The sequence below is a fragment of the Protobothrops mucrosquamatus genome, unplaced genomic scaffold (genome assembly GCF_001527695.2).
Source record: "Protobothrops mucrosquamatus isolate PMUCROS unplaced genomic scaffold, P.Mucros_1.0 scaffold1565, whole genome shotgun sequence".
Lineage (NCBI taxonomy): Eukaryota > Metazoa > Chordata > Lepidosauria > Squamata > Viperidae > Protobothrops > Protobothrops mucrosquamatus.
The window spans coordinates 225,984-252,691 of NW_015387732.1; the positions used below are offsets into that span (position 1 = coordinate 225,984).

General features: G+C 36.2%; 1 protein-coding gene across 1 annotated transcript in view; it reads right to left on the bottom strand.

The window, feature by feature from the left end:
* The window catches only part of CNTLN (centlein), a gene marked incomplete at its 5' end in the record, with an annotated part of 158,722 nt that extends 132,718 nt beyond the window's left edge, over positions 1-26,004 (bottom strand). The window contains 2 exons of the mRNA XM_015822430.1: positions 6,926-7,010; positions 25,916-26,004. Of these exons, the coding sequence (XP_015677916.1) occupies positions 6,926-7,010; positions 25,916-26,004 (174 nt within the window). The remainder of the gene's footprint in view (positions 1-6,925; positions 7,011-25,915) is intronic.
* Positions 26,005-26,708: the final 704 nt, after the last annotated feature.

The following is a 26,708-nucleotide window of genomic DNA, read 5'->3' on the forward strand; positions in this document are numbered from 1 at the left end:
GCATATGTATTACATTTTTAAAAACAATCAGCAGAAAAATGTCTGATTTCAGTGAAATAAGATTTTTGAAGCCTCAGTTGAACTATAGGTAGTCCTCATTTAATAACTGCCTTGCTAAGCAACCATTTGCAAATACAACAGCAATAAATGTTAATAAAAAATCATTTTTCAACCAATGTGCATTCTTATACTCAAATTTACAAACTTGACAACAATGCACACCAAAATGAGAGCAATGCTGGTAGATGCTTCATGAGATAACCTTATGGGAACAACTTTGAAGTGTCTCTTTGTCTTTCTGTCACATGGTACATTCGGCCACATTTCACCAGAACAATTGTGTTTGCTAAGTAAAACTACCTTTAATTGCATTGTAGTGCTCTTGCTTATGAGGTCAATTCAAAATACCAGACGCTAATCTTATTAGAATATATAAGATGAGTTTATTCCAATAATTATGTACTTTCCCTGCAATTTCTGCAAATTTAGGTCCAATGTGGTACTAAAGACTTTTTGCCCTGTTTCTAGTCCTTACTGAATGAAAGCCAGATCATAAACTCCCTGCATTGAATGAAAATTATTTCAAGGATAATCCAGCAATCCAAAGAAACCAAACTCCATATCTTTTGATTCTAATATTTAATTTTAATTGGGCCATGTAAAATAGAAAAAAGCCAATAAAATACTATTGTATTTCATCTAGCTACTCAATGATGATTACCAAGCAGCTATTTATATGAATTAATCTGGCACTACTCTTATTATCATTATAAATGACTCATTTTAGCAACTAGTCAATATATACAGCAAGGCAGGTGTTTCCAATCATAACTACCATCGTATGTCCTATGAATTACAGCAAGACACCACAAAGAAGCAGTTATCAACTTCTTTTATGTGTTCATTGAGAACAGCCATTCTTTTTATATAAAAAAAATATAACAATTGTAATCACTGGATATGCAATGACAAATTTGTTTATGTTACTCTGCTTTATGAACTGCAGCTTTCAAGGGCAAAGACGTTTTTTTCAGAAAATGTGGGTAGTAATGCAATTCTTATTGGTTTGGTAGAAATTCATCTCATAACTTTCTCACATATTAGTCAGGAAACTGTGGATTGTCACTTTTCACCATTTATCTCACTAGGACATTAAACCGTCTGGGTTGATAAACTGCCAACGTTATTAAAACCTTCCCTATCCAAAATATCGCAAATATTTTACTTTTCCAAACAGTAAGGGATTCACCAGCTACTCCTAATCTATGACATCTTGCCATTTCCTTAAAGCTGAAACTGTCTTCAGATACTAACATCATCCTTTTCAATATGTTGCACATCTCATTGGACTCTGGTATAGCAATACTAGAAAGTGACGAAGGCTAAAACTATGTATATGTATAATCACCAATTATATGGTTAAGAAACTGTCATTTATGTGTAAGATTTTCACTGCTTTCATAGACATGCTTTTTAAGTTTCAAACACATTAAAATCAAGGTAACAGCCACTTTTAATACTTTTTTGAGTAGATCCTCTGCTGCATCCAAGTGGCTATGTTTAGCATTAACAGATTTTTTTTTTAAAAAAAGATGAATACTGACAATGAAAAGTGGTCACATAAAAACTTGAATAGATTAAAAGATAATAATTAATTTATTTATTTCAGTGCTTTAAATTAAAGTGTCTATGTGTATAGACTACTTGGTAATTGTTTATGAATAATCTAAAGCTGCTATCATAAAGCTCTTTGGGCCTTTATGTAAATCAAGTAACAGAAATACTGCTCTAAATATGTATTCCCATTCTGACAATGATCTTCTAGGAATAACTGACGGAGAACAAGAAAATAAAGGGGGGGACCCCCTCAAACTCCCAATAGTGAGACATAAATCAGCTCTCAACCAACCCAGGTTGATAAATCAACATAACTTTCACATAACATTTACATGTTGGACTGAATCCCAAATCCCATTCCATTCAAATAAAGTTAGGTAGGCAATTTCTGTCAATTCCTCCTTTCATTTCTAGCCTGTACAATAACACTAATATAATACTGTTCCTAATGCCCTACCATAATCCATAGTTGCAGAACCAAGTTGTTAAATATATGTTTAGTTCTTTAAAAGCATATCTGAAAACATAATTCCTGGTTGCCTGAAATTTTGAAACAACTGTATCAGATTAATAAGCTGGTCAGGAAAGTTGCATTGACATGTTTCTCTGCTAGTTGTGCAATGATAAAGAATATAGTGCAATATAATAGATAATATAATATTTATAATTAAAGTTATAAAATTTATGCAATAGTGGCGAATATCTGTAGCTCGGGTGTAGGATGAGGGTGGAGGTTCATTCTCCGAGCTTGTGGGTTGGTTTCCGAACATTTCGTTACCAGGCTAACTTTCAGAAATGTTCAGAAACCAACCCACAAGCTTGGAGAACGAACCTTCACCCTCGTATAAAATTTATAATTATAATTAAAGATACAGAAGGATCCTGACAGACTTAAAAACTGTGCCCTATCTAACAAAATGAAATTTAATGGTGAGAAAAGGTTCTACATTTAGGCAAGAAAAACCAAATACACAGGTATAGAATAGGTGGTACCTGAATCGATAGTAGCAACTGCGAGAAGAATCTTGGAGTCCTAGTGGACAATCCCTTAAAAATGAGCCAGCAGTGTGCTGCAACTGCCAAAAAAGCCAATGCAGTCCTAGGCTGCATTAACGAGGGACAGAACCAAGATCATGTGAAGTGTTAATACCCTTTTATAATGCCTTGGTAAGACCACACTTGGAATATTGCATCCAGTTTTGGTCACCATGATATAAAAAAGATGTTGAAATTCTGTAAACAGTGCATAGAAGAGCAACAAAGATGATTAAGAGACTGAAGGCAAAAACATATGAAGAATGGTTGCAGGAATTGGGTATGTCTACTTTAATGAAAAGAAGGATTAGGGGTGACATGATAGCAATCTTCCAATATCTAAGGAGCTAGCTGCAGGGGACAGCCTATTATCCAAATCACCTGAAGGAAAGACAAGAAGCAATGGATGGAAGCTAATCAAGAAGAGAAACAGCCTAGAACTAAGGAGAAATTTCCTGACAGAACAATTAACAGTGGAACAGATTGTCTTCAGAAGTTGTGTGTGCTCCATCACTGAAGGTTTTTGAGAAGAGATTGGACAGCCATTTGTCCAGAATGATATAGGGTCTCCTGCTTGTGCAGGAGCTTGGGCTAGAAGACCTCCAAGGTCCATTTCAACTCTGTTATTCTGTTAAAGTAAAAGGCTATCGGTGGGGTAACAGGTGAGCAAATAGCGATGCTTGACAATGCCATCATACAAATATCATGAATCACTTGTCTCTGGTATCAAGAAGCAAATACATAATGGCATTGGCATGATGAACATCACTGTGCATGAGCTGTAGTTTTGGGATCATTTTAGTCTGTTGTGGATGTCAATAAAAAAGGCAATTTGGTGATAAATTAAAGGCTAGAGTTTAACAAGGTACTTTGAGATACTTTCTCCCAGATTTCTCCCTCCACACCTAAGTTACTGGTTCTGAAATAAACTGTCAGCCGATTAATCGCTGTTGTCTTTTACCTTGCTTTCTGGTGTCTCCCTACTGTCTTACACAACATGGTTGTAAGATAAGATGGAGGAGGAATGGAGAATATTTCCCTGACCAACCTAAAATAAGGTAGAAAAAGAGGTGGTGGTGATAGTAGTAATAGTAGTAGTAATACATATGTTGAATAATGAAGCTATGATTGTTTATGATTGCCATTATGTTGGTATCAACCCTGAGCACCCACATATCTTGATTTTCTCCAGGAAGATCTGCCAACTTGATCTTTCAACACTGTACCTATCCTACTGCAATTTAGCTTATCCACTATGCTAGTGGCTGTCTTCTTTTTTTTTCTCCTTCCACCTTTCCTAGCATTACAGACTTCTTAAGACAGCTATGTCTTTATATGTGTTGAAAAAAAGTGATAATTTAAATGTGTCATTTGCTCTTCTAGTGAAAACTCTGAATTGATTTGTTCTTTGATCCATTTGTCTATATTTTCAGTTTGATATTCTCAAGAGTCTTCTCCAAAACCAAAGTTGAAAAGAATCAATGCTCTAGCTTACTTCCTCAAAATCCAATTTCTATTTCCATAGAATGTTAAAGGGAAAACCATGGCTGCACAATTCTGATCTCTGTTGGCATAAATACAACACAGCATCTGAATATCTTTTCCAAGGACTTCATCTCTATTTTGTAAAAGTTTATCCTAGTGCGATGTGTTTCTTAACTGTTGGTTCCTTTACTATTGCTACCTGAACCTAAAAAGCAGAAACTGTTTTCCACTTCGGTATGTTCAATGTCAATTCTAAGGCTGGCTGTTGTAGCTATTATAATAACTTTGCTCTTCTTTGTATTTGATTAACCTCATTTACAGACACATTTTCCCCTAATAAGTGTTACAGGTAGATTAAAGTGTGAGGAAAGGAAAAAAGCTTAATCCAATCTCTAGTCTACTGAATTAAAAAAGACAGAAGAAATTATCACAATATGTATTAACAAGTGAAAAGAAGGCTGAGAGCCCACAGGGGGAAAGACTGGAGGCCTCAAATCACCCCTCATTGAAATTTGATTCTTCACTCTTGCATGTCCCATGATTTGGGAGAGAAAATTGTTCGTAATTGCTACAATTTTCCAGCATACCATTCACCATCCACCCCATAACCCTAATATATATGAGGCATGGGGCTCTCACACTATCTTTCTTGCCTGACAATTTCTATAATGCCAATTCCCAGCCATATAAGATAGCAATTCAGCCCTTCATCCCATTTTTGAGAGAGACAAACAAAAGGTATTAGAAACATAAATATATATATATTTCTCTCCTTTTAAATTAAACATTTAAAATGTGTACAGCCCACATTGCAGAATACGAACTACATATTATAATGCAAACCTGGTATATTAAAAAAAGAAAAATATGAAATGAGAATAAAATGCTCTGGTTATACCACAAGATGTCAATAGTCTGCTACATTTTTTTAAAAAATGGTATAAAATAACTGGATCAAGATTTACCTTAGTACAGATCACAATAGGATTATAAAGTAAATAAAATTAATATCTACATGCCCAACCTAAACAGAGGGTGCTGGTTTGAAGGCTGAAATTACACTCAATTTACTCTCCTAGACAGAGAAATAAAGAACACTTAGATTTTGAGACTTGACTAAGCACCACACCAAAAATAAACCTAATTATTTAGAATATTTTGCATAGTCCTAGTAAAAGAGAAGGTTTTTGAAACAAACCATTCCCCTACTGCAATTATCTAGACTTTTAGAATATTTTCAAAATTCCTAAATTTCCTCAGAGCCTGTGGAAAATAATGTTAGTCATAATTTTTTCAGCCTTGGTTAACAGTTGGTGGATGCTGTGAATCCAACTGATTTACAATGAATATTAGATACAGGTTAGTCCTTGACTTACATCCACTCGTTTAGTGATCATTTGAAATTACAACAGCACTGAAAAAAGTGACTTATGACCATTTTTTATGTTGCAGCATCCCCATGGACATGTGATCAAATTCAGACGCTTGACAACTGACTCATATTTATGAGGGTCATGTGGTTCACTTTTGCAACCTTCTCACAAGCAAAGTTACTGGGCAAGTCAGATTTACTTAACAGCTGTGTTGCTAACTTAACAACTGCAGTGATGCACTGAAAAAATGTGGCGAGAAAGTTTGCCTCTTAACTGAGGCAAACTCACTGAACAACTGTATCATTTTGCAACAGAAATTTTGGGCTCAGTTGTGGCTTTAAGTCAAGGACTACCGGTAGATTGCATAATGCAACAAGGAATATGGTATGTATATGTTGCCCTGTGGCAAGATGGGTGGCAAACCAATTTAATAAATAAATAAATAAAATCTAAAAATTAATGTATCAAAAACCAAGCTAGTTTTTTTTGATAAAAGATATAGTGAATCATTACAAATTATACATAATAATGAAACTAAAGCTGAGAGATTGATGTGCCTTGGTAGAATGTGTTTTCCCAAAAATGAAAAATGAGTGATTTTAAGATATGTAAATGCTGGGAGAAAAGTGATAGATAACATTGATATATGATTTTTTTGCTGAAAAAGGCAAAAATGATTCCATATAAGAACGTGTTTCTGTTCATGTGTGTAACCAAAGTATAAAGTTGTATATAAATGCAGTAAAAAGAAGGTACATTTGCCAGGGCAGAAAAGGTAACATGAACAGTATAAATCAGATTTAGCTATATTCCATTTTCTTTCTTGTCTTCTGCTTGTGCCTGCTGCAAAAAACTTGGAGACTGAAGCATTTGTTCAGATGAAAGTAATAATGGAATAGGGCATGGGTGTCAAATTCGCCGCATCACATGACATGTTGTGACATATCGCAACTTTTTCGCATTGCCGGGTAGGCGTGGCCTCCGCATTATGCAACCAGACCACGGGCCAGCAATTTGACACCCCTGGAATAGGAGGTAAAAAGAAAAAAAGCCTTATGGCTCAAAGATGAACACAAGTGTTTACCATCTTGTAGAAGTAGGCCAATTAAGTAATTGACTACAGAAAATAACTTATTTCTTGACTGGATAAATTTGGTCAGCTTACTAGCAAATCAGATCTTACTGAAGAAATAATAAAAGATAAAATTGTAATATCACAAAATTGTAATATCCCTCCACACTCCATTTTGATTCTGGCAAATTAGGAGCAGTAGCTACCAGTAATAATATTCAGAAAACTGGATCAGACCTGAAACCTCAAGTAGTTATATCAGAAAACAGAGTGCATGTAATACAGCCTCAAGGAAATTAGAGCAACAATATTCTGTCATCTTTAGTTTATATAAAATACTAACCTGCTCCAGTGTCTGAATTTTGTTGTCTTTAACTTGCAAAATCTCTAAAACCTTCCTGTCCTTGAGTTCAGCCTTCTGCTTTTCTCTAAAAACAAAAATATATTGACACTTATTAGTCATAATTTGCTACTAATCATTTGAATTTTTCATGTCCCAATAATGAATGTCATTTTAGAGCATGGAAAATTAAATTATCTGTGGCTGACAGCCTTGCAGAATTAATCATGGAACATATGGCAAGTGACAGCAAATTTTATCTGCAAACAATGAAGACAACTTTATTCTAAATGATGTAGTGTTTATCAAAGCAAAACTAGATATGCATACTTACAATATACATGGGATACCTTTCAGATTTCTGAAGAACTCTTCCCTTCCTGCTTTTACATTATTGATAGCAAAGGAATCCTAATTTCATGTTAGCAATATAGTAAGGGTAGCATATTAACAAGCATTGCTATTTTTCTTTTGGTATACTGTAAAGATATAGTCTATTAAAAAGATCAACAACTGTGAAGAAACTGGGGAGGGAGATTCTGTTCCCAAATGATTCTTACCCTGTATATCCTCAATCAAGTTCCAGATGTGGCAAAAATAAAAAACCAGTATGCCATAACTTACACTAAAAAATAAATAAATGAATGCAGCAGTAGCAAGGAAAAACAAATAGTGCTAATTACAAAGCAACATTTATCAGGTTTGCTACATTATTTATATTGTTCCATTCCTGCACAAATCAGAAAATTCAATATTATTAACATTATACAATTGTATACTGCTGGATTTTTTTTTCAATGATTATCGTGTTTTCATACAATATCTGGATATAATAATATTTTCTGAGTACATTTATTCATACTGCACCAACTTCTCCCTGCCTAACTAATTGCATATAAAATCATCACTTCTCATCTAGAAAAAAAACTGTGCTAACCAGGAAATCTTGTGAAAATGGATATTGGTAAGAGATACTAGCAACTGCATCTGAGAAGAACTGGAAAACAGTTCTTTATATTGGGATTACACAAATCCTCCCCAATCAACCAAGAGATACAAAAATCGTAACTGAAAGTGTAAGAACCCAAAACAACTTGTTTGTTGAAACATCAATATGCCAAGTTGTAAAACACAAGAAATCAACTTGTGATTTCTTATCTGTTACTGAAGAACAATGCCAAGCATGTCTCTTTATTGGCCCTGTGACACTCTCACTTTGGGTTCTGTCTAGAACCACTGCTTTTATGACTCTGGTGCTTGGTGACTCTTCTTGTGTTGTGCCTCAATGCTGTCTTTTATCAGCCTTTTCAACTCACTGGTAAGTTTTCCCAATGTCAGCCACATTGGGCTAGATGTGAATGGTACATTGCATGCAGGGTCTTGTATTGCCACAGCACTTCCTCTGCTTGATTTTTCTCCTATGTCTATTGTTGCCTTAAGCATTCTCTCAGCAGCTCATCTATGGATGCCATCTTACTGAAGTACTCCTGGATGATCTGAGTTTCATCCAGGACAATGATTTCGATGCTCACCAGACCCTGCCCATTCCCTTTCTGGCTTGTGTACAAACTTGAGGTAGAAAGCTCTGTACATTGTGAGGAGCTCCTGAATCTTCACATTGGCAGCCTCCATGTCCTCCTTTGGCAGCTCACTGTGCTGTCTGGATATCTGATGATTTTTGCCAGCTCACTGTACTGTCAAGGTATCTGGTGACTTGCCTCATCATCATGGTAGCCGGTCTGCATGTCTGCTATGGGGTCTTTTGGTAGTTCCACTCATACCTTCCCACTCTTGAGTACCATTCAGACACATGTCTCCAGTCCAAACGACATCCCAATGCCTTCACTGTAGATCAATGTCAGGTGGATCTGCAAATCATATCTTGTTCACTTTTAGCATACAGCTTAATGTCATCCATGTAGAGAAGGTGGCTGATGGTAGTTCTACTCTTGAACTTGTATCTGTATCCAGTCCTACCTGGCTAAGGAGTTCAAACCTATGCAGGATAGCAGTGTGGACAGTACATCACATTGGTGTATGCCACACTTGATGGTCACTTGTGTGAACTGTCTTCAGTTGACTCCCAGTGTTGTCTTCCACAATCCCACTGAGTCTTGAGAAACTTCCCAGGAAGGTATGGTTTGTTGGTCTAATTAAATTCCAAAGCACTTTCACAAAATATTTTTTTTAAAAAATAACTGTCCCCTTTATCTGTTTTAAACTTTCTTACATCAACTCACTGTTAAGCTTTTTCCAAAAGTTTTTGAAGTCTTTAAAATATTTTTTTCTTTACAATATCCTTTATAATCCAGAAAAAAACTAATTCACAAATTGAATTTTTATTCTACCGCTCAGAAAGATAGCTCTTTGATTATAAATTAATTACCTATGAAAGCAGTGAAAAAATGAGACTCATGTAAATGTTATATCCATATAGACTGCATTATGGCTATGAACTTGATTTGAATCATTTGACTTCATAGAAGTGAAATTTAACAAGGATAACTAAAAGTTATCCTTATTATTAGTCTCTGGACTCAAAAGAAGCAGACACTAAGCCTAATTGCCCCCTCCCCCCAAAGATTGATCCAGGGACTAAATCTCTGTTGGTTTCTTTTTCAAGCCCAATTTTGTGCTTATACCCATGACACAAGGAGATGAAACAAAAAAGAGAACAGTGTGGAGAAAGTTTTCTCTATCTTTCTTTCCATATCAAATATCAAGATAATTCTTCTCTTAAAAATGGATATTGTGGCTAAAAACTACAGGTAAATCTGCTACAGCAACGTTTAAATGCTTTAAAATCCATATAATAAGCATCTCACCATTAGTGGCAGTGAATTCCTTAATAGACAAGTCAATTTTAGTTCTATCAAGAGACCTTATTCAAGTGAGAGAAAAGAGGTATTTGCTGGCATGCTTCTAGCTCATATTTTTCCATCTTTGTAATGCTGGAATTTCTAGTGTGAGTTAATCCAATTAAAGATTAAAGTTGAGTGAAAGAATGCATTAATGTATTAATATCCAAGCAATTATAACATGAAATGATATAGTAAATAGGGTTAAATATAACAAACAGGGTTAAATTTTCTATTAGAGTTATTTATAGTGTGCTTTTTTAAAATTTACCTTAGATGGTTACATAATTAGAATTTTAAGAATATAATCTCTTAGATTCTGTTTAACAAAGGGAAAGTTATTTTATTTTGGATGAACTCAATATAATTTTTATTTTGTTTTGCAGGTAACGGATGTAAAAGAAATACTAAATGCACACAGAAAATGGAATCAGTTAACACTATAACACATAATACTCATCTAAATCTTACCACCAAATTTGCATATAGTGAATGTGAACAAAGGCCTTTAGCATAAATTAAAATCTGGTACAGAATTTTATCAGCATCTCCTCCTGGTGGCGTAGGATAACTTCCAACACTCATTACAGGGAAGCTCCCAAAAGAGATGCAAAATAATATTGTTCTGTGCTTCAAGCTTCTAAAATACCATTGAACCTACAGCTTCATTTTAAGTATGATAAAGAGAAAAAGAGGGGGGGGAGCAGATTTAAGGCTTGATTTTAAAGGTAAATTGCATTGTTGGAAAATTGTGGTTGATTCAATTAATATACACTATGCATGCCTATCATACATTAAAAAGTGTTTACACAAATCAGAAAAAATATATGCATGCACTGTCAAAGAGTTGATGATGATCAATGACCGAGACAAACTCCAGTTTAGCTAATTAGAACCACTGATGAGCAATAATGATGTGCGTTAAGAATATTTGCAGACTTCTTTAGGATGAAAAATGGAGTGAAGAGAGGCTGTCAATTTATACAAGCTTAAGCTCCAATCACTTTTCCCATAAGTACCGCCTATTTTAAATGTTTAACAGAGCTGTATTTAATCCACGGATTTTTCACAGTCACTTTTCAACAGCTACTGAAACCTAAAAAAAAAAAAAAAATTCAAAGAAATTATTCTAAACCATTAAGTAACCATTTTCTTTTGCATATGGCCCACACTATATATTATACGACATGACAGAATCATATTTTCTGGGATTTTGGCCCATTTTTAATGAGTTGTCAAAAATGAAATATTGGAGACGATGAGGAAGCATTTAACAATGAATGAGATGAGAAAACAGAACCTGACAATTCTAATACACCACAAATATTTTCAAAGGTATTTTGCACTCCTAACATATTATCTTTCCTGTAATAAATATGCAAAGCAATAGTGTTGAAGACAAATTATGAATATAAACATAAATTGCGGTCTGTTGTGAAAATCAATTAGATTTATTTTTACACAAAGCAACATGAATCAAGACAAAAATTGCATTATATCAGCTTCCACAGTTTAACTGGTGAAAAGTAGTGATGGCAATCCAATGAGGCACCCTGTGTAGACATATCTTTTACTTCTCATCAAAATCTTGAATTTTGAACTGGTATATACAGTAAGTTAAACATTTAATTCTAACGAAATGAGTTTATGATATAGTTTTCCTGAAAGAAAAAGTATCTGATTCTGAACAATCCCTAAATATAAACTGGCTAAGCCTATAGAAGCCAAGAAGCTACCTCATGCCAAGCTAGAGCAGTGGTCCATCTTTCTTATTTCTGCTGACAAAGGTAAGATTTTCAGACAATGTTTTGCAGCTCTGTCTGGAAATGACAAACGCTGAACCTGGTTCTTCTGCATTCAAAGCTTATATTTTACGCTGATTATCATAACAGGTACAATTTCTTCTGTATGAGAATATAAAAGAATAAAATCTAGGAAATCCTCCCAAAAGGCATTTCATCACAGGTCAATGAAGGAGGAGGAGGAGTTTGGCAAGAAGAAATCAAAAGCAGAGGTGTTTACAGATTCTGATGCTTTCATAAAAAGGGCACCTGGAATACCATGCATGTACAAGAGGTGGAGGCTTATATAGAAGCATCACTAGTTTTTCAAATGGATAGCTCCTTTCTTTTTTATGTATGATTTTCACAGATTTATTAACCAAGTAAATGATGTTTATAAAACAATGCATTTGAGACAAACGTTAATTATTTTTGTTTCTACCCCAAAGAAACTGGAAAATTAGTAGGAACAAGGGGGAAATAAACTCTTTAAAAACCTACAGCAGGTTTGTTCACCAAAACTTAGTTAAATTTGAGAAAATTCTAGCATATAAGGATATTCTGAATACAGATGGCAAATTAAAATCTAAACAAGAGGTAGAAGATCAGGGTATTGACTTATCGTGGTGGCCTCGACTGCAAATGCAATCGAGGTACGATAAAGATATTAAAATATACAGTTTTTATAAAGACCAGAGAATGTTTGATCAGGTGTTGTTGACTTCTGATGAAAAACTGATTAAGAAATTGTATAACTTTTTATTGAATTTGAAAATGGAAGACGAACAAGTGAAAGAAACAATGATAATATGGGCAAAAAAATTTGGATACAATATAAAATTAGAGAAATGGCAAAATATTTGGAAAAGAAACTATAAATTGACAATGGCAACTTCGTATAAAGAAAACGTATATAAAATGTTCTAAAAATAGCGTCTTCCACCTGTTAGATTAGCAAAAATGTTTAAAAATATGTCTAGTACAGTGGTTCTCAACCTTTTTAATGCCGCGACCCCAACCGGTCGTAAGTCGAGGACTAAACCGGTCGTAAATTGAGGACTAAACCGGTCGTAAGTTGAGGACTAAACCGGTCGTAAGTCGAGGACTTTCCCTGCCCAGGAGTGCCGCGCATGCGTGGTTCCGCCCCCTGCGCCGGCCGAGGCGTAGCTGGCAAGCAGCAGAGACGGAGCAGGCCGACCACCAGCTGGCCCAGCCCAAGGGAGGTAAGACACCCACCGGAAAAGGGGGGAAAAATGGCGGACAAAAAAAATGGCGGACAAAAAAAATGGCGGACAGCCTTGCTTGGCGACCCCCGTGAAATGGTCAATCGACCCCAAATGGGGTCCCGACCCACAGGTTGAGAACCACTGGTCTAGTAAATGCTGGAAATCTAATCAAAATCTGGTACATATTATCACTTGTGCTGGACACGTGTTAAAACAAAAAAAGTTTGGACAAAAATACATACTTGGTTAAAAAAGATGTTAGGAAAACACGTAGATTTTAAACCTGAACTTTTTTTATTAGGTATAATTCCAGAAAAAAATGATAAACAAAATGTATATTTAACATTACATGTATTAACAGCAGCGAGGATTGTATTTGCTCAGCACTGTATTTGCTCTTCATCCAATGAAGAGCATAATCAAGAAAATACTGGACTGATCTGAAATGGATAGACTTACATTGAGAATCAAAGAAAAAGACACAGAATACTTCCAAACATGGAACTTACTTTATCAATGGCTGAAAAAACGAGATAGAGAATAAGAACTTAATTTGTATTATTAAGCAAAAAAATCAACCCAGACAACACGTTCATTAAGCACTAATGAATTGTAATAACAGAAAATTAATAAAATACTTTAAAAAAACCTACAGCAGTCTGAGATGGATATTTCGTATATACCCTCTTAAAAGAAGCAAGGGTAAAATACAGAAATCTATAAACTACTATAAAGTGAAATACCCTGTTGTATGGAAGACCAGTTATTGTAGTATATTTATTTTCTTGAAAATCCCCCCTTTTTTTTCTACACACACAAACAGATCTGTGTACTCACAACAGTTTAGGCTAGCATTTTTCACTTCAATAGGATGCAATTACAAATTTTAAATTTATTAATTTAACAGAAGTGCACATCAGTATTCAAAAATGCCACAGATTTTAACTATCCCTCTCTCAAGCACAAGATTCACACAAACTTCAGGCTAACTCATAATGGCCAATTGGTAATGCTACCTTAGTGTATAGTATGTGAACTGTAGTTTGAACCATAATTTATGGCTATTTGTGAAAATCACGCCATTTCATGGTCAAAAAAACCATACTAATATCATATTAGAACTGAATAACTAAATTATTAAAACTGTGTATTTCCTTAGGATTTCAAAAGTAGCATAAGTCATGGTGGCAGAGGTGGTGCTTTGCTTCTACAAAAGACTTTCCCTATCTGGAAAACAAGATTGAGTTTCATTTAGTGTTTTCTAAAATGAAAGGATCTAATTATATTCTCCCATTCCACACTTGTAAATATCTATGATAGGAGATCTTCTGTCACAGCAAAATACTCTAGTTTCTCAGCTAATGAATCTTAAGCATAAAATTTTACTTTAAAAATCTTAGTATTGCAAGAATTTGAAAAATAAAAAATGTTTTAAAAATGCAAAGATTGATACTGCTAATATCATTAAATATAACTGACATTGAGACACAAATACCGTACACACACATAAACACTTATATACTTGTGTCTAAATATCATTTCTTTTGATACTGTTAATGTTTTAAAGACATATGATGACTACAAATTGTGTTTTCACTTTGTATTAAAATAAAATATTTGGTTACACAATTATAAACTTGCTCTGCATTATATATTTCATCACATATTGTTTTATGTTTAGTAGCAAAGAGGCTTAATTGAAGAAAATTGGTTGTGTTTTTACACTTAGAAGCCAAATGTCTAAAATTATGGTTTTACAGCTATGCACATGTTTTATATTGTAGAGATTATGGTTACAATTACTAGCATGAACTCTTTAAGCATCATATTTTCTTCTTAATTTGGAAAGCACTTTTTCAATATAAAATACGCAAGTTTCTTACAGTGTTCAAAATATCAGTGCTTCAGAACAGACTGTTTTAACATCTGCACATCACCAGGGTTTCCCCCAAGGATTTTTAAATGATGCCTGCTTGTGCTGAATAAAATGCTAACTTGCACCTTGCATTTCAAACTGTGTCCTGAGCAGCCATCCAGTTGGTACAACACCAGCTGAATTCCCATAGGCCACTGTTCAGTCAAGCTTGACTGCAATTATCATGTCAATATTTTGTGCTCCGATATGCAGATATGAACACATACAAGCTGCGTAATATTTCCTTCTCCATGGAATGTTGACTTATGTTCAATGTTCTGAGAATTTTTAATGAAACAGGGTATTAAATGCTCATCAATTGTGAACTATCACAATTCTTTGACCTTAGATGCAATGCCATGTTTCTCTATTCAGGATGCTAAGCAGTGACTATATGATGTGACCAAAACACATATTTTATAATCTATATTAAGATGTACTTACATACAACATTTTGGAAAGTAAAAAACTAGGCATTTATTATTATTAGGTTTACTAAGATTCATGTCCTCTAGTTTAATCCCATATTTTAATCCAGTGACAATATGGTAATCAGTCTGTATGACAGTGTGCTATATATGTTGATTAACTGAAGAAGAAATTTGATACATGACAAACTCTCATTGATTAAATTACTCCATGTACAGCAACCTAATCAATGAGCATTGCTAAATGATTTAATACAAATAGATTCACTTGATATGCTGCCAGAAGATCTGAAATAATTCATGTAAAGTTTAAATTCTGTCCTGTCATTGTATTCTGCTCCTCTCCTGCCTCAAAAGGATGCAGTAGTTTGTTCAGCTCACATAACACTCAGCCACAACTAAAAAGAAAGAGCGAATTGCATTCTTCGCTCAGTCTTCCAAAAATCGTTTCTAGACCTTACTAGGCATAATCCAACTTCCCTAGAGAATAGGACATTTGAAACTAACAAAGATCTTCTGCTCATGAATATAAACATTCAGTTGCAAAACAGGCAGTTATTCACATACTGAAAATCCAGCATGCCGAGTAGTTTGAAGAGATTGTTTGGTTTTTCCTTGTGCTTAAACTTGACTACAAACTATCTTTCATAAGTTACTATGAAACGAAAACAAAATTCTTGAATACCTAGAAACACACATACCTGAAGGAAGTATATAGACAATATTACAAATAAGTAAGTAAATAAATAAACGGCTTAAAAATGTTAATGGTATAAGCTATTGGTAGAAAAAAAACTTGTGTTTCATTATCAACTTTTTGTTAAGGCTATTTTTCTAATATTTCAGTGAGCATCTTACCATCTTCAAATCTTTCCACCTCATAATTAAGGAACACTCCATTCTACTTCAATAGCTATTAGTTGATATAAATATCTCAAACACAAATGAAAATCCAGTTAACCAAGGAAAAAATCCAATTATTAAGAAGACGTAGAAATATTAGGAATTCTATACATAAGAGTATGAAATCCCTGTACATCTTCCAAGACTGGATCTACTAGGCCAGGGATGTCAAACTGCCAGCCCGCAGGCCGGACGCATCACGCGGAAGCCGCGCCCACCCCATTGCCGGCAATGGCAAAACGGTGCCAATACGTTGTGCAATGTCACGTGACATCGCGAGTTTGACATGTCTGTGCTAGGCAACCAATAACCATGGACCATAGATACCTTCTGCATCTGAGAAGAAAAAGCATTGTTTAATGAGGCTGGTATTCAGCAAAAGATATAAAAAGTGGTTCAAATTGAGTAAGATTGAGAAAAAGATAATCAGCTAAATTAATATCCAAACCGTAGCGCTTTCTCCTATTTGGTCACTGGACCAGGGAAGTGTGATTTCCCACTCTCTTCCAATGTTTAGGAAGAAAGCAAAACTGTATCTCTTTTACCAAACTTTTAATAATTAGTCGCTTTTTAAATTAACATTAAATGTTGCCCTGTTTTTTGGGAGAAAATTTGTTTGTCTGCTTATCAAATTTATTGGCGGCTCCTCTTACCATAGGGTAGCTCTGGGTGGCTTACAGCTACATATAAGTTAAAACATAAAAAGTTAAAAAAAATATTAAAATCAAAGACACACAGGGAGGGCGGGGTAAAGTGGGGGGGGAGTTGAGATCTGTTATTACTCAATCAACCACCTCCATTGCGCTGTTCACCCACCGGGGCCTCAAGCTGGCTGGCAAAGCCACATCTTTAGGCTCTTACGAAAAGTTAGGAGGATTGGCGCCAACCTCACTTGTAGCTTTTTATTGACTGTGAGGTTAGTGTCCATGTTTTGCTGACATATGTTAGAACAGACAACACACACTGATCTTTTCAGGCATAGGAGGCTGTTCTTGAAAATTATGCTTAGGTTGCCAAATGCCCGCCAAATGCATTTAACATGCCGTTCAATTTTCTTTACTGTATCACCTTCCATTGAGATTCGTTGATCAAGGTATATATAATGGTCTACTAAGTCTAGTTCTTCTCCAGATATATATATATTTATTTCTTTGGTGAATTTATTATTTATTAAACATAAATTCATGTATCTTGCACACTCCCAAGCATCCCCAGGCACCTTCCCAACCTGTGGCACTTCTCACATACCCCAGTGCATACGGCACCTCTTACGTCCCTGTGTGACCCATACACACCCTTCGTGACTTGCACCACTGTCTGAGTGTGCCCTATCCGACCAAAACAGCACCTCTCGTGCATCCAAACGCCCTTCCAAATCTATGGCAGCATCTCTGGCACATCCCCACAAATCCTTCCCAATATAAGTAAAACTTCTCACACACCTCCACATACCATTACCGATCAGCAACCCCGTATACACTCTTGCTCCCTCACCAACCAAGCAGCAACCACAAGGAAACTCAAAGGGGATGTCGGCAGGAAGTAGGAAGTCACTCCTGCTCCACTGCTTTTTTGCTCATATGTGGGCATTCTGTTTCTGTTTAGGTAAAGAAATATATCTGAAATGATAACACAGGTTATTGAGTTCTTTTCTCTTTCTGTGATGGAATGGGAGCAACTGTTTATATAGGAAGAAGGAAATCTACAGACTATCATCAATCTATATGCATGTCAATGGGAGGAGCAACCCATACTAAGGTAAAAGTACACTTCTGCCCAAAAAGGGCCCAGCTTTTTTATCTCTTTCATCACCTTGCCAATCTAGAAGTAGTGAAAGATATATTATATTCTCCTTAACGTGATCTACAAAAACATGTAAAGCTACCACTAGCCCAGGGGTGTCAAACTCAATTTCATTGAGAGTCGAATCAGCATTGCGGTTGCCCTCGGGAGGGCCGGGTGGGTGTGGCCAGGGTGGGTGCAGCCTACTGGGTGGGCGTGGATGGAGTGGTGTGGCCTACTGGGTGAGTGTGGCCAGCTCTACATCATTCGTGTCAAGGGGGCCTGTGGGGGCCTGGCCAGGAGTGGGACAGATCTGAGGATCTCTGGCAGAAAGGGGTGGGACCAGGGCAAGTGCCAAGGCATGGTCCAATGGAGGAGCCTCACTGTTCCTCTCAGGCCATGCGGGGGGGCTGGATGGTGGTGTGGGCTGCCAGGAGCCCTAGACAGCAGAGGTCAAATGCCCAGCCTGGACCTCAAGCACCCGCAGCACCAAGACCAGCCCCACTTCCCCAAGGGGGCGCCCAGCTGCACTTACCTCCTCCTCAAGGCTGTTGTTGCTGTGCTTGCTCTTCTTACCCAGTTTGCTCATGATGGATACGAGGGCAAAGTCAGAGGGAGGCCCATTCCCTCTCCATGGGAGGAGACCCGGCTTTGTACCCAAAGCTTCCTTAGCAATAGGATGGGAGACCCCCAGGATAGGCCAGGAGGAGGGGGCAAGGGTTAGGGTTAGGTGAAAGGGCAGCAGGGCAGGACTAAGGCAGGAGTTCCCTCAGACCCTCTCCTTCTTTCCTTCCTTCCTTCCTTCCTTCCTTCCTTTCTACGTACAGAGTGGTGGGAAAATATTTGAGATGAGGGAGGGAGAAAAACAGGCCAGGGCCAAGGCATGGGGGCCGTTCCCTCACTGTTTCCAGGATGGCTTCACGGGCCACATGAAACCACTTCGCGGACCGCATCCAGCCCCCGGGCCTTGTGTTTGACATGTCTGCACTAGCCCATTCGTTAGCCATGCCTTAGACAGGATATGAAACTATTTATTTTTTAGAATTTGCAATTAGAATTTGCAATTTGTAACACTGTATTCGCATTTCCCAAATGATTCTGTGGTATTTGTAGCACATCATCCCCATATTATCAGTCTGCCTGAAACACTGTGCATACATTTGTACATTTCTCACAAGAGAAGGAGAATTTAGCTTGGTCCTATTTCTCTTTTTAATAAGAGAAAGGAACTTAGGAAGGATCTGCCCTAATTGATCAGACTGCGAAAAGAAATGGCGTGAGAGTTCCAGACATGCAAGATTCTGTTACAATAAAATAGAATTAGCTCATCTGGTGATGTTTCCTGTCTGGTTTACATGGGAGGGCTGACATCAGTTTTGCAAGTCTGAAAGTACAAATTTACCACTGTCTCTTTTTAAAGCCTGATCAATTAGGGCAGTTCTTTTCTAAATTTCTTTCTCTGACCATTAAGCAACTGCCAATGTTAAATGGCCATCTTGGAATTGTTTTGTTCCTTTGAAATTTTATATTGTAATAATCTCATAATTTTAAATTTTTAAATCAGAAATGAATTTTAATATTCTAACATTAATTTATATGCTGTTTTATATGTCAGTTATACTGTACAGGGCCCCTCCTTGTGAGAGATTGCTACTCTAGAAATATAAAATATAAATAAATTAATTAAATATTCATGCCTCCATATGATCTGAAATGTTTTCTGAATTATTCTAAAACACTGCATAGTTATAATATCTAATTTTCTCAGAAAAGGGGATTTTTTTTATTTCCATTTTGTGGCTCAATGTTTTTTTAATAGAGTAATTGGTGGGATCTGTGATATGAACAGTTGAAAATGTCTATGCCTTAGCAGTTATTACTCTGCCCAATCATAGATTTAGCAATGGAAACTTTCTTTAAGAAACATCTACCATAGCTGGAATAGAGATTTTGTCTCCCAGGCTCATGTTGATTTAGACATCTGAAAGAGAGGATTTCCCAACTGGTGAAGTTAATTTCAAATCTGTATGTTGTTAGGTCTCGTCTTCTAGAAGCAATTTTTATATTACAGAAATGTCTCAAGTTTTTTATTGCTACATACAAGTGTTCAGAATTAATTATTAAATATTTATTTGTGCTTAACTGTTGAAAAAAGTTTCAAAGGCAAATGAGGTAGAAATAGAATACTGTTTGTTACATAATTCAAAGATTAATAGTATTTAAAGTAGTTGGAAAGTATACTAGCGTGGATATATAGTGGCTTGTTTAAAAATACCTAGCGGGTTTAGCATATTCCCAAAGGCTTTTCTTATTTGCACACTAAAGATATTTTTTGTTTGTACCTGAAATGTAGCTTCAGCAACGAATGCAGAAAAGTGAGATCTCTTCTGTATATCTCGCAATCAATAATGATTCTGTTTCATTTTGAAATTTTTAGGGCAGTTCAGTCCCAGTCTGGGAACATAAAAGTATTCTGAATAGGAAAAGTTACTTTCCTTTGTGTGATATTAAGTAGTCTGACATCAAACCAGTACAAAGGTGTATTTTCCCAAAAGATTCTCAAGTACCACACCTTAATTATAATCTCTCAGATAAAAAGATACTTTAAAAGTACTGCTAATAAAAGTGCACTGCAGCATTAATTGATTTAACATCATGATTAGACTAAGTGACTGTATTCATCAAATATTTCTCTTTAAAGTTTCTTAGCTCTGCATATTTACAGTAATAAACAATTAAGAACACTACTGGGACAGAGTTTTTAACTGTCAACCTATATATCAGTCCAGGCATTATATCCAGTGGGGTATATTTCTTCTTTGCTCTTCATTTCCTTTAACATCACATGTGCAATACAAAAGTTACAAAGTTCAAACTAAAAAAATCATAAAACCAATACAAAGAAAAGATATAGTTCATTATAATGCTACAAATGCAAGTAGTAAAATACTTATATAAAAACTAATAGAATTCTAAACTAATTTAAAAATCTTACAAAACTTTTGAGATCAATGGATTAACGAAGTGTACATTAAATTATATATGGGTGGCATCCTAAAGATTAAGAGCAATTTCCTACATAAAGCAAAAGTAGCTGAAAGAAATATTGCCTCTAGAAGTGGGGGTGGGGTTACTTGAGGAAGACATTACTGGTTCTAGCTCCACAATAGGAAGCAAATTAAGTTATTCTCAAAACAAACAAAATTGCTATTAGCAAGGACTTATGAAGGTAGGCACAAGTTGCTGTAAAAAGGACATCAGACAAATAGGTGGGTTAGGGTTTCCTTGGAAATGCAGTTGCATGTTCATTCTGCAAAAAGGGTACAAAACTGAAGAGGGAAAACATTAAAGGAAGCTAAAGAAAAAGTTCCAGTATGTTGAGGCAAGTATTAAACAACATTTCCTAGCATAAAATATTTCTTATTCATATTTTGCCAATATCAAGGACCTACTGTACTTCATCTCTGCTAGTGGCTAACCTCCTAGCTAGGAGGGCTTTAGTTGAGAAGCCATGAATTATAGTTTTCCAGGAAGAGGAAAACTTATCAAAAAGAATTGTGGCAACTGCTAGAGAAGGAAATTGCCAGAGAAGTGGAAGTTGAGCCAGAAATAGTCAGCCTACACAGATTCTGGATTCGAGGGGGATCATTTTATTTTATTATTATTATTTATTAGATCTGTGTGCCACGCAAGTTGTTTTGAGGTGGTTTCTAAACAACCGTAGCAAGCTACTTTGAACAGCACTCTTCGAAATCTAAGTTTGTTAAATGTTTGTATCCAAATACAATATGTGGGAATCAAACAACATCTTAGAAATGAATTTAGCTTTAAAGATTTAGCTTTATGCAGCAGTTCTTGCCACCTTTGGTTTGAAAGAAGCTCAATATGGCCTTTTTGCAGGTATTAACTTTATCAAAAATACGGTAGATTAAATTTGTTCCCACAGATTTCCAAGGACTGGAATACTACACCAAGATACTTGGAAGATTAAATCTAAGTATCTTAGATTTAAGTCTAAGATATTATCTCCATTGATATTGGTGGTATCTCAATCCTTGGGGAAACAACATAATTTGTAAGCCTCTTTTCACTACAATAATCCATAAGAGCTGGTAGATTTCTTCTGAAGCCAATCCAGGTTAGAAGGAGAGTAGCTATGTCACATCAATATAGAGAAGCCCAGGCAGCTGTCTATTATTCAGTTTAAGGGGATGGATTTTATCTTGGTTAAAGTGGTAACCATTCTGGATTGAGATATCTGCTACCACACCTAACTTGTATAATTATTTTTTTGCAACATCATAATTAGACTGATCTAAAAAAGAATGAAACAACTTCCATTAAAGTCTTTCCCTAGGAATAGTGTCAAAGGCTAATTTAAATTTAAAAAAAGACAAAGTCAAGGGAACAGGTATGAACATGCTAGAAACTGTAAAACAGCACACTGATCTATTGTTCACCTGACCTCCCTAAAACCTGCTTGGAGTAGAAATTTCTCCTAGGCAGGAGATATACAACAGAAAGCATACATATACGGTACTTTATATAGAACATTTAGGAAATTAATTGGACAATAAGCTTAGGGATCCATGTTGTTGCCTTCCCTAGAAAGTAAGACAATGACAAAATTCCAGTCTTGAGCATTTGTGCTGTGTTATTAAGATTTTTTTAAAAAAAAAACTAATTGAAGCAACCACCTATTCACACTACGTTTTAACATTTTAGCACATATCAGGTTACTCCAAATGGTTTCCCATTTTTTAATTGATTTGTTTAACAATTTTCAAATAGGAGACTGGTGGCCACTGTTTGGAAATGTAGGTTGCGCAGATCCTCAATTTTTTAACCAAAATACTATGAAAAATGTGCTGCCCACAGATATCACAGGTTTCATGGTATTTTGGTTTAAACAAAATGAGGTCTGCTTACCCCCAGATGGGCTTATCTGAACTACGTTTAGGAAATACTTTTAAAAAGTATTAGTGCACATATTCATGGTTAAGTTCATTCATGGAAAAGCTGAACCCAGCAGCAAGAGCTCTTAAATACAGTTTGCACCGAATGCAGGCATTCAATGGTGAGAACATCCTTGCCATGTAAGAAGCCATTCAAATCTCCCCGATTCTGCTCTGTACTCAGCCCTATGTGCTCTAGAGCTACAAGGAACTCACTGTCAGCCCTCCCAAGTAAACTAGACAAGAAACCTAACAAGATAAGCTAATTTTACTTTAGTAGAAGGCTACTTTAAAAGAAACTTGCAAGTCTGAAACTACAAATCTCCCTATCACCTCAAACAGACTGATCAATCAAGCAGCCCTCAGCGTGATTCCCATACATCATTACATTCCTAGATCCAGCCTCTCATCTTGTGCTGCCTCCGGCTGGCTCGAATGGACCTCAGCCATGTCAGTCTCATGTACCTCATTGGTAGGCTCAACCTGAGGCTGGAATTTCTCCAGACCATGCTGAGAAGCTTCCTCCGTCTCAGACAATTTTGAGTCTAAGCTGGCCATCAGATTTAAATGTGCAGATGCCTCCTTGTGCATAAGCTCTAGAACCAAGTCTCCTGTCACTAAATAATATCTTATCTATGGCTGCCTCCATCTCCCCAAAGCTATATTGGAAGTTATAACATAAAATATCTGCACTGCTTAAAGAATAAGTCATTTATTAAAATATAGATGTCTCAGCAAAAAAAAAATTAATCGGTTGAAAATAGTAATGTTACTACATACATTCTCAAGTATGTGAGAGTAACCTTGAGAGAAGAAGGGAAGAGATGATACTAGGAAATGATTAGACAAGAGACAGGGGAGTCCACAATACCTTAATGGTCAGGTGAAGAAACTTAGAAAGGACCTGCTCTAATTTGCTCAAGCCTTCAGACTTGCTTCGCCATTAACTGTTTATCCATTAATCCTAAACAGAAAAGTTCTGGCTTCAACTGAATATTAAGTTTTAAACTCCTGTGTAGCAAAGTATCTATCTGAATCCAACTTATTTAGCTTTTTTAGGGGTTCTCTAGGCATGATAAAATGTCTGCTCACATTGTTCACATTTCCAAATGAAGGGAAGTAATGTATATTTATATATTTCTTTTTTTTCTTTACTATAATCTTTTTTTTCTTTTCCATTTTTTTTCTTTTCTTTCTTTTCTGCACCTTCTATTTTTTTTTCTTTTTTGGTTTTTAGTTTGTATTAGTTTTTTTATTGTTGCAAGTAAAATTTTAGTAAAATTATTCTAAAAAAAAAAGATGAAGTTGACCAAACATGAGTGAGAATGTTATTAAGTCCTACCTTGTGACAGTAACAGTGACCAAGCTTCAATACTTCTATACTGATGATTTGGACCTTTAAAGCTCTACGCGGGGGGGGGGGGGGTGTTACTTGAGGAAATTTCTTTCTCCCCAATTACATCTGCCTGTCCTACAAGATGTAGCAAAGTTTATTTGGGTAAAGATATGTATCATTTATTTATAAGTTTAAAAATAAACTTAAAAGGTATTTGTAGAACTATTGCTTACCTTGTATAATTTTAATTCATATATGCATCAACTAACAAGACAATATAGTCCCAATTGTGTCCCAAGTACATGCAGGGAGAGAAAGAAAGCCTGAAGATGTTCTTGCAGAATGATTACCCATATCTAGTGTTTGAAAATTTAATTCTGGGTAGAGGAGAAAACAGAAGGCAGACTTTCTTCTTTCTTTTCATCATGGGAGAAATAAGATACAACAAGTCCCAGAGTGGAAATTGTCATAGTTAGAACAGTTATAGCAGGACTTTTCAACCAGAGGTACGGGTACCACCTGTGGTACATTGGCACCTGGCAGGTGGTAAGCGACCATCCTAGAAAAGTGGTAGTGGGGGAGAGGAATGAACTGAACCGGTAGCAGCACCGCACAAGCCTGAGCAAGAGATGGCTGGAGCTGCAGGGCTGTCAGGGCTCAGCGGAAGCGCCAGGATCAGTGCTGCTTTCCAGCTGATCGGCGCTTCTTTGGGGCTGTCAGGGCTCAGTGGAAGCGCCAGGATCAGCGCCAGGCTCCAGCTGGAGCTCAGCACTGATCCTGGTGCTTCTGCTGAGCCCTGAAGAAGCACCAATCAGCTGGAAAGCAGCACTGATCCTGACGCTTCTGCTGAGCCCAGAAGAAGCGTCGATCAGCTGGAATGTTGCAGCATCTCCAGGGTCCTGTGATTTACATTCAGATGCTTGGCAACTGATTCATATTTATGATGGTCACAGTGTCCCAGGGTCATGTGAAGTGACCAAAACCTGCTACAACCACCCAGCAGACGGGGGGGAATAAAAACCAAACACCCTCCACCCCACCCCCACTGCCAATCCTCAACAGAAATGCTCACAACAATGAAAACCATGGACAGGAGGAAGAGCGCCACCGGGCGCTGTCTTGCTCGGCTGTGGCTTGGGGGGCACTTTTTTCAGTGCCATTGTAACTTCGAACAGTCACTAAGCGAACTGTTGTAAGTCAAGGACTACCTGTACTTTATCACTTTTTTAATATTTTTTTTTGGTCATCAAGTTTTTGACACCTTGCTAGGTGACTGGTGGTACTCGGATGTTGCCATATCCTAAAAGTGGTACAATGGGTGAAAAGCCCTGAGTTATAGGATGGCTGAATTAAGAAAGCCATGTGGCTTTGAATGAATATCTATGCCAAATCCTGATAAACCTCCACTTCACAGGTGGAACATAGCCAAGGAAAAATCTACACCAGCAGAATTTTCTGCCAACACTGGAGTCTACCCAGGAAAGCAGTGTCATTTCACTGACACTGACATCTCTATTTCCATTTACACTAAAACTTACTAGATTTGGTTTTTTTTCCGTAGAACTAAATTTACTATGATTTTTTAAACTGGATGGCTTAGACTGCAATCCTCCAACAAGTAGAATGTGTTGGCCATTTGAATAAATTATTAGAAAACATAGCTTTCTACTTAGCTACTTTCGATTTCCAGATATCTAGAATATATCTTAGGGGAATACATCTTAATGTCAGGAATAGCACTGCTAAAAGTTTCTTTACTTATATAGTGGAACATGAAATGCATAGTTAAAAAAAAATCCTCCTACTTACCTTTCCACAACCAAACTGATTGCTTGAGTAACATCTGGGTTTGCAACCTGGAGACGTTTCCATAAAGACCATACAAATTCTTTATCAGCCTTAATAAAACAAAACATGAAAAAGATTAAAGATGGCAACACACCAGTTTTAGCTGGCATTCACTACTACTGATTATACTGTATATCTCTGGATTGCCTCTGTCAGTGATAAGGCTGGGGTAGTAATAGTAAATAGAACTGTCTTCTCTTGAGATACTTAGCTACTCAAAATATGAAAAAAAAAAACTATTTGAATGTTTCAAGGTTGAATCTTGTTCTAATACTTCCTAATATCCACATATATATGTTGGAAAATATCATCTTCAGAATTAATTACTAAACAATTACTGAACAATATCTAAAGGGTTTTAATGAAACAAAAATGCTAGAATAAATATTCTATTAAATATTATTTTGATTATCAAAATATGATTTATTGTCATCTGATTAAGAAGCTCTGAAGGATTTTAAAAAAAAATTCACACAAACTTTTTATAAAATGTTCCATACTATTAAGTCTTGATAGCACAATCTTGAAACTTGTTCTTAGGTTCTACTAATATCATCTGAAATAAAATTGCACTTCTAGTCTGAAATTGGCAGAGCAACCCAATTCTACAGCTGTCAAAGCCTAGGATGTATCAATCTTCAAAGTACCCAAGGACTACTCAGCCTACCAAGTGTATGTGAACAGAAGAGAAAGGTCATCGGAAGTCTGTCTTGAGCAGTTAAAAATATATCTGTACAGATGTCATTTGGAAGTT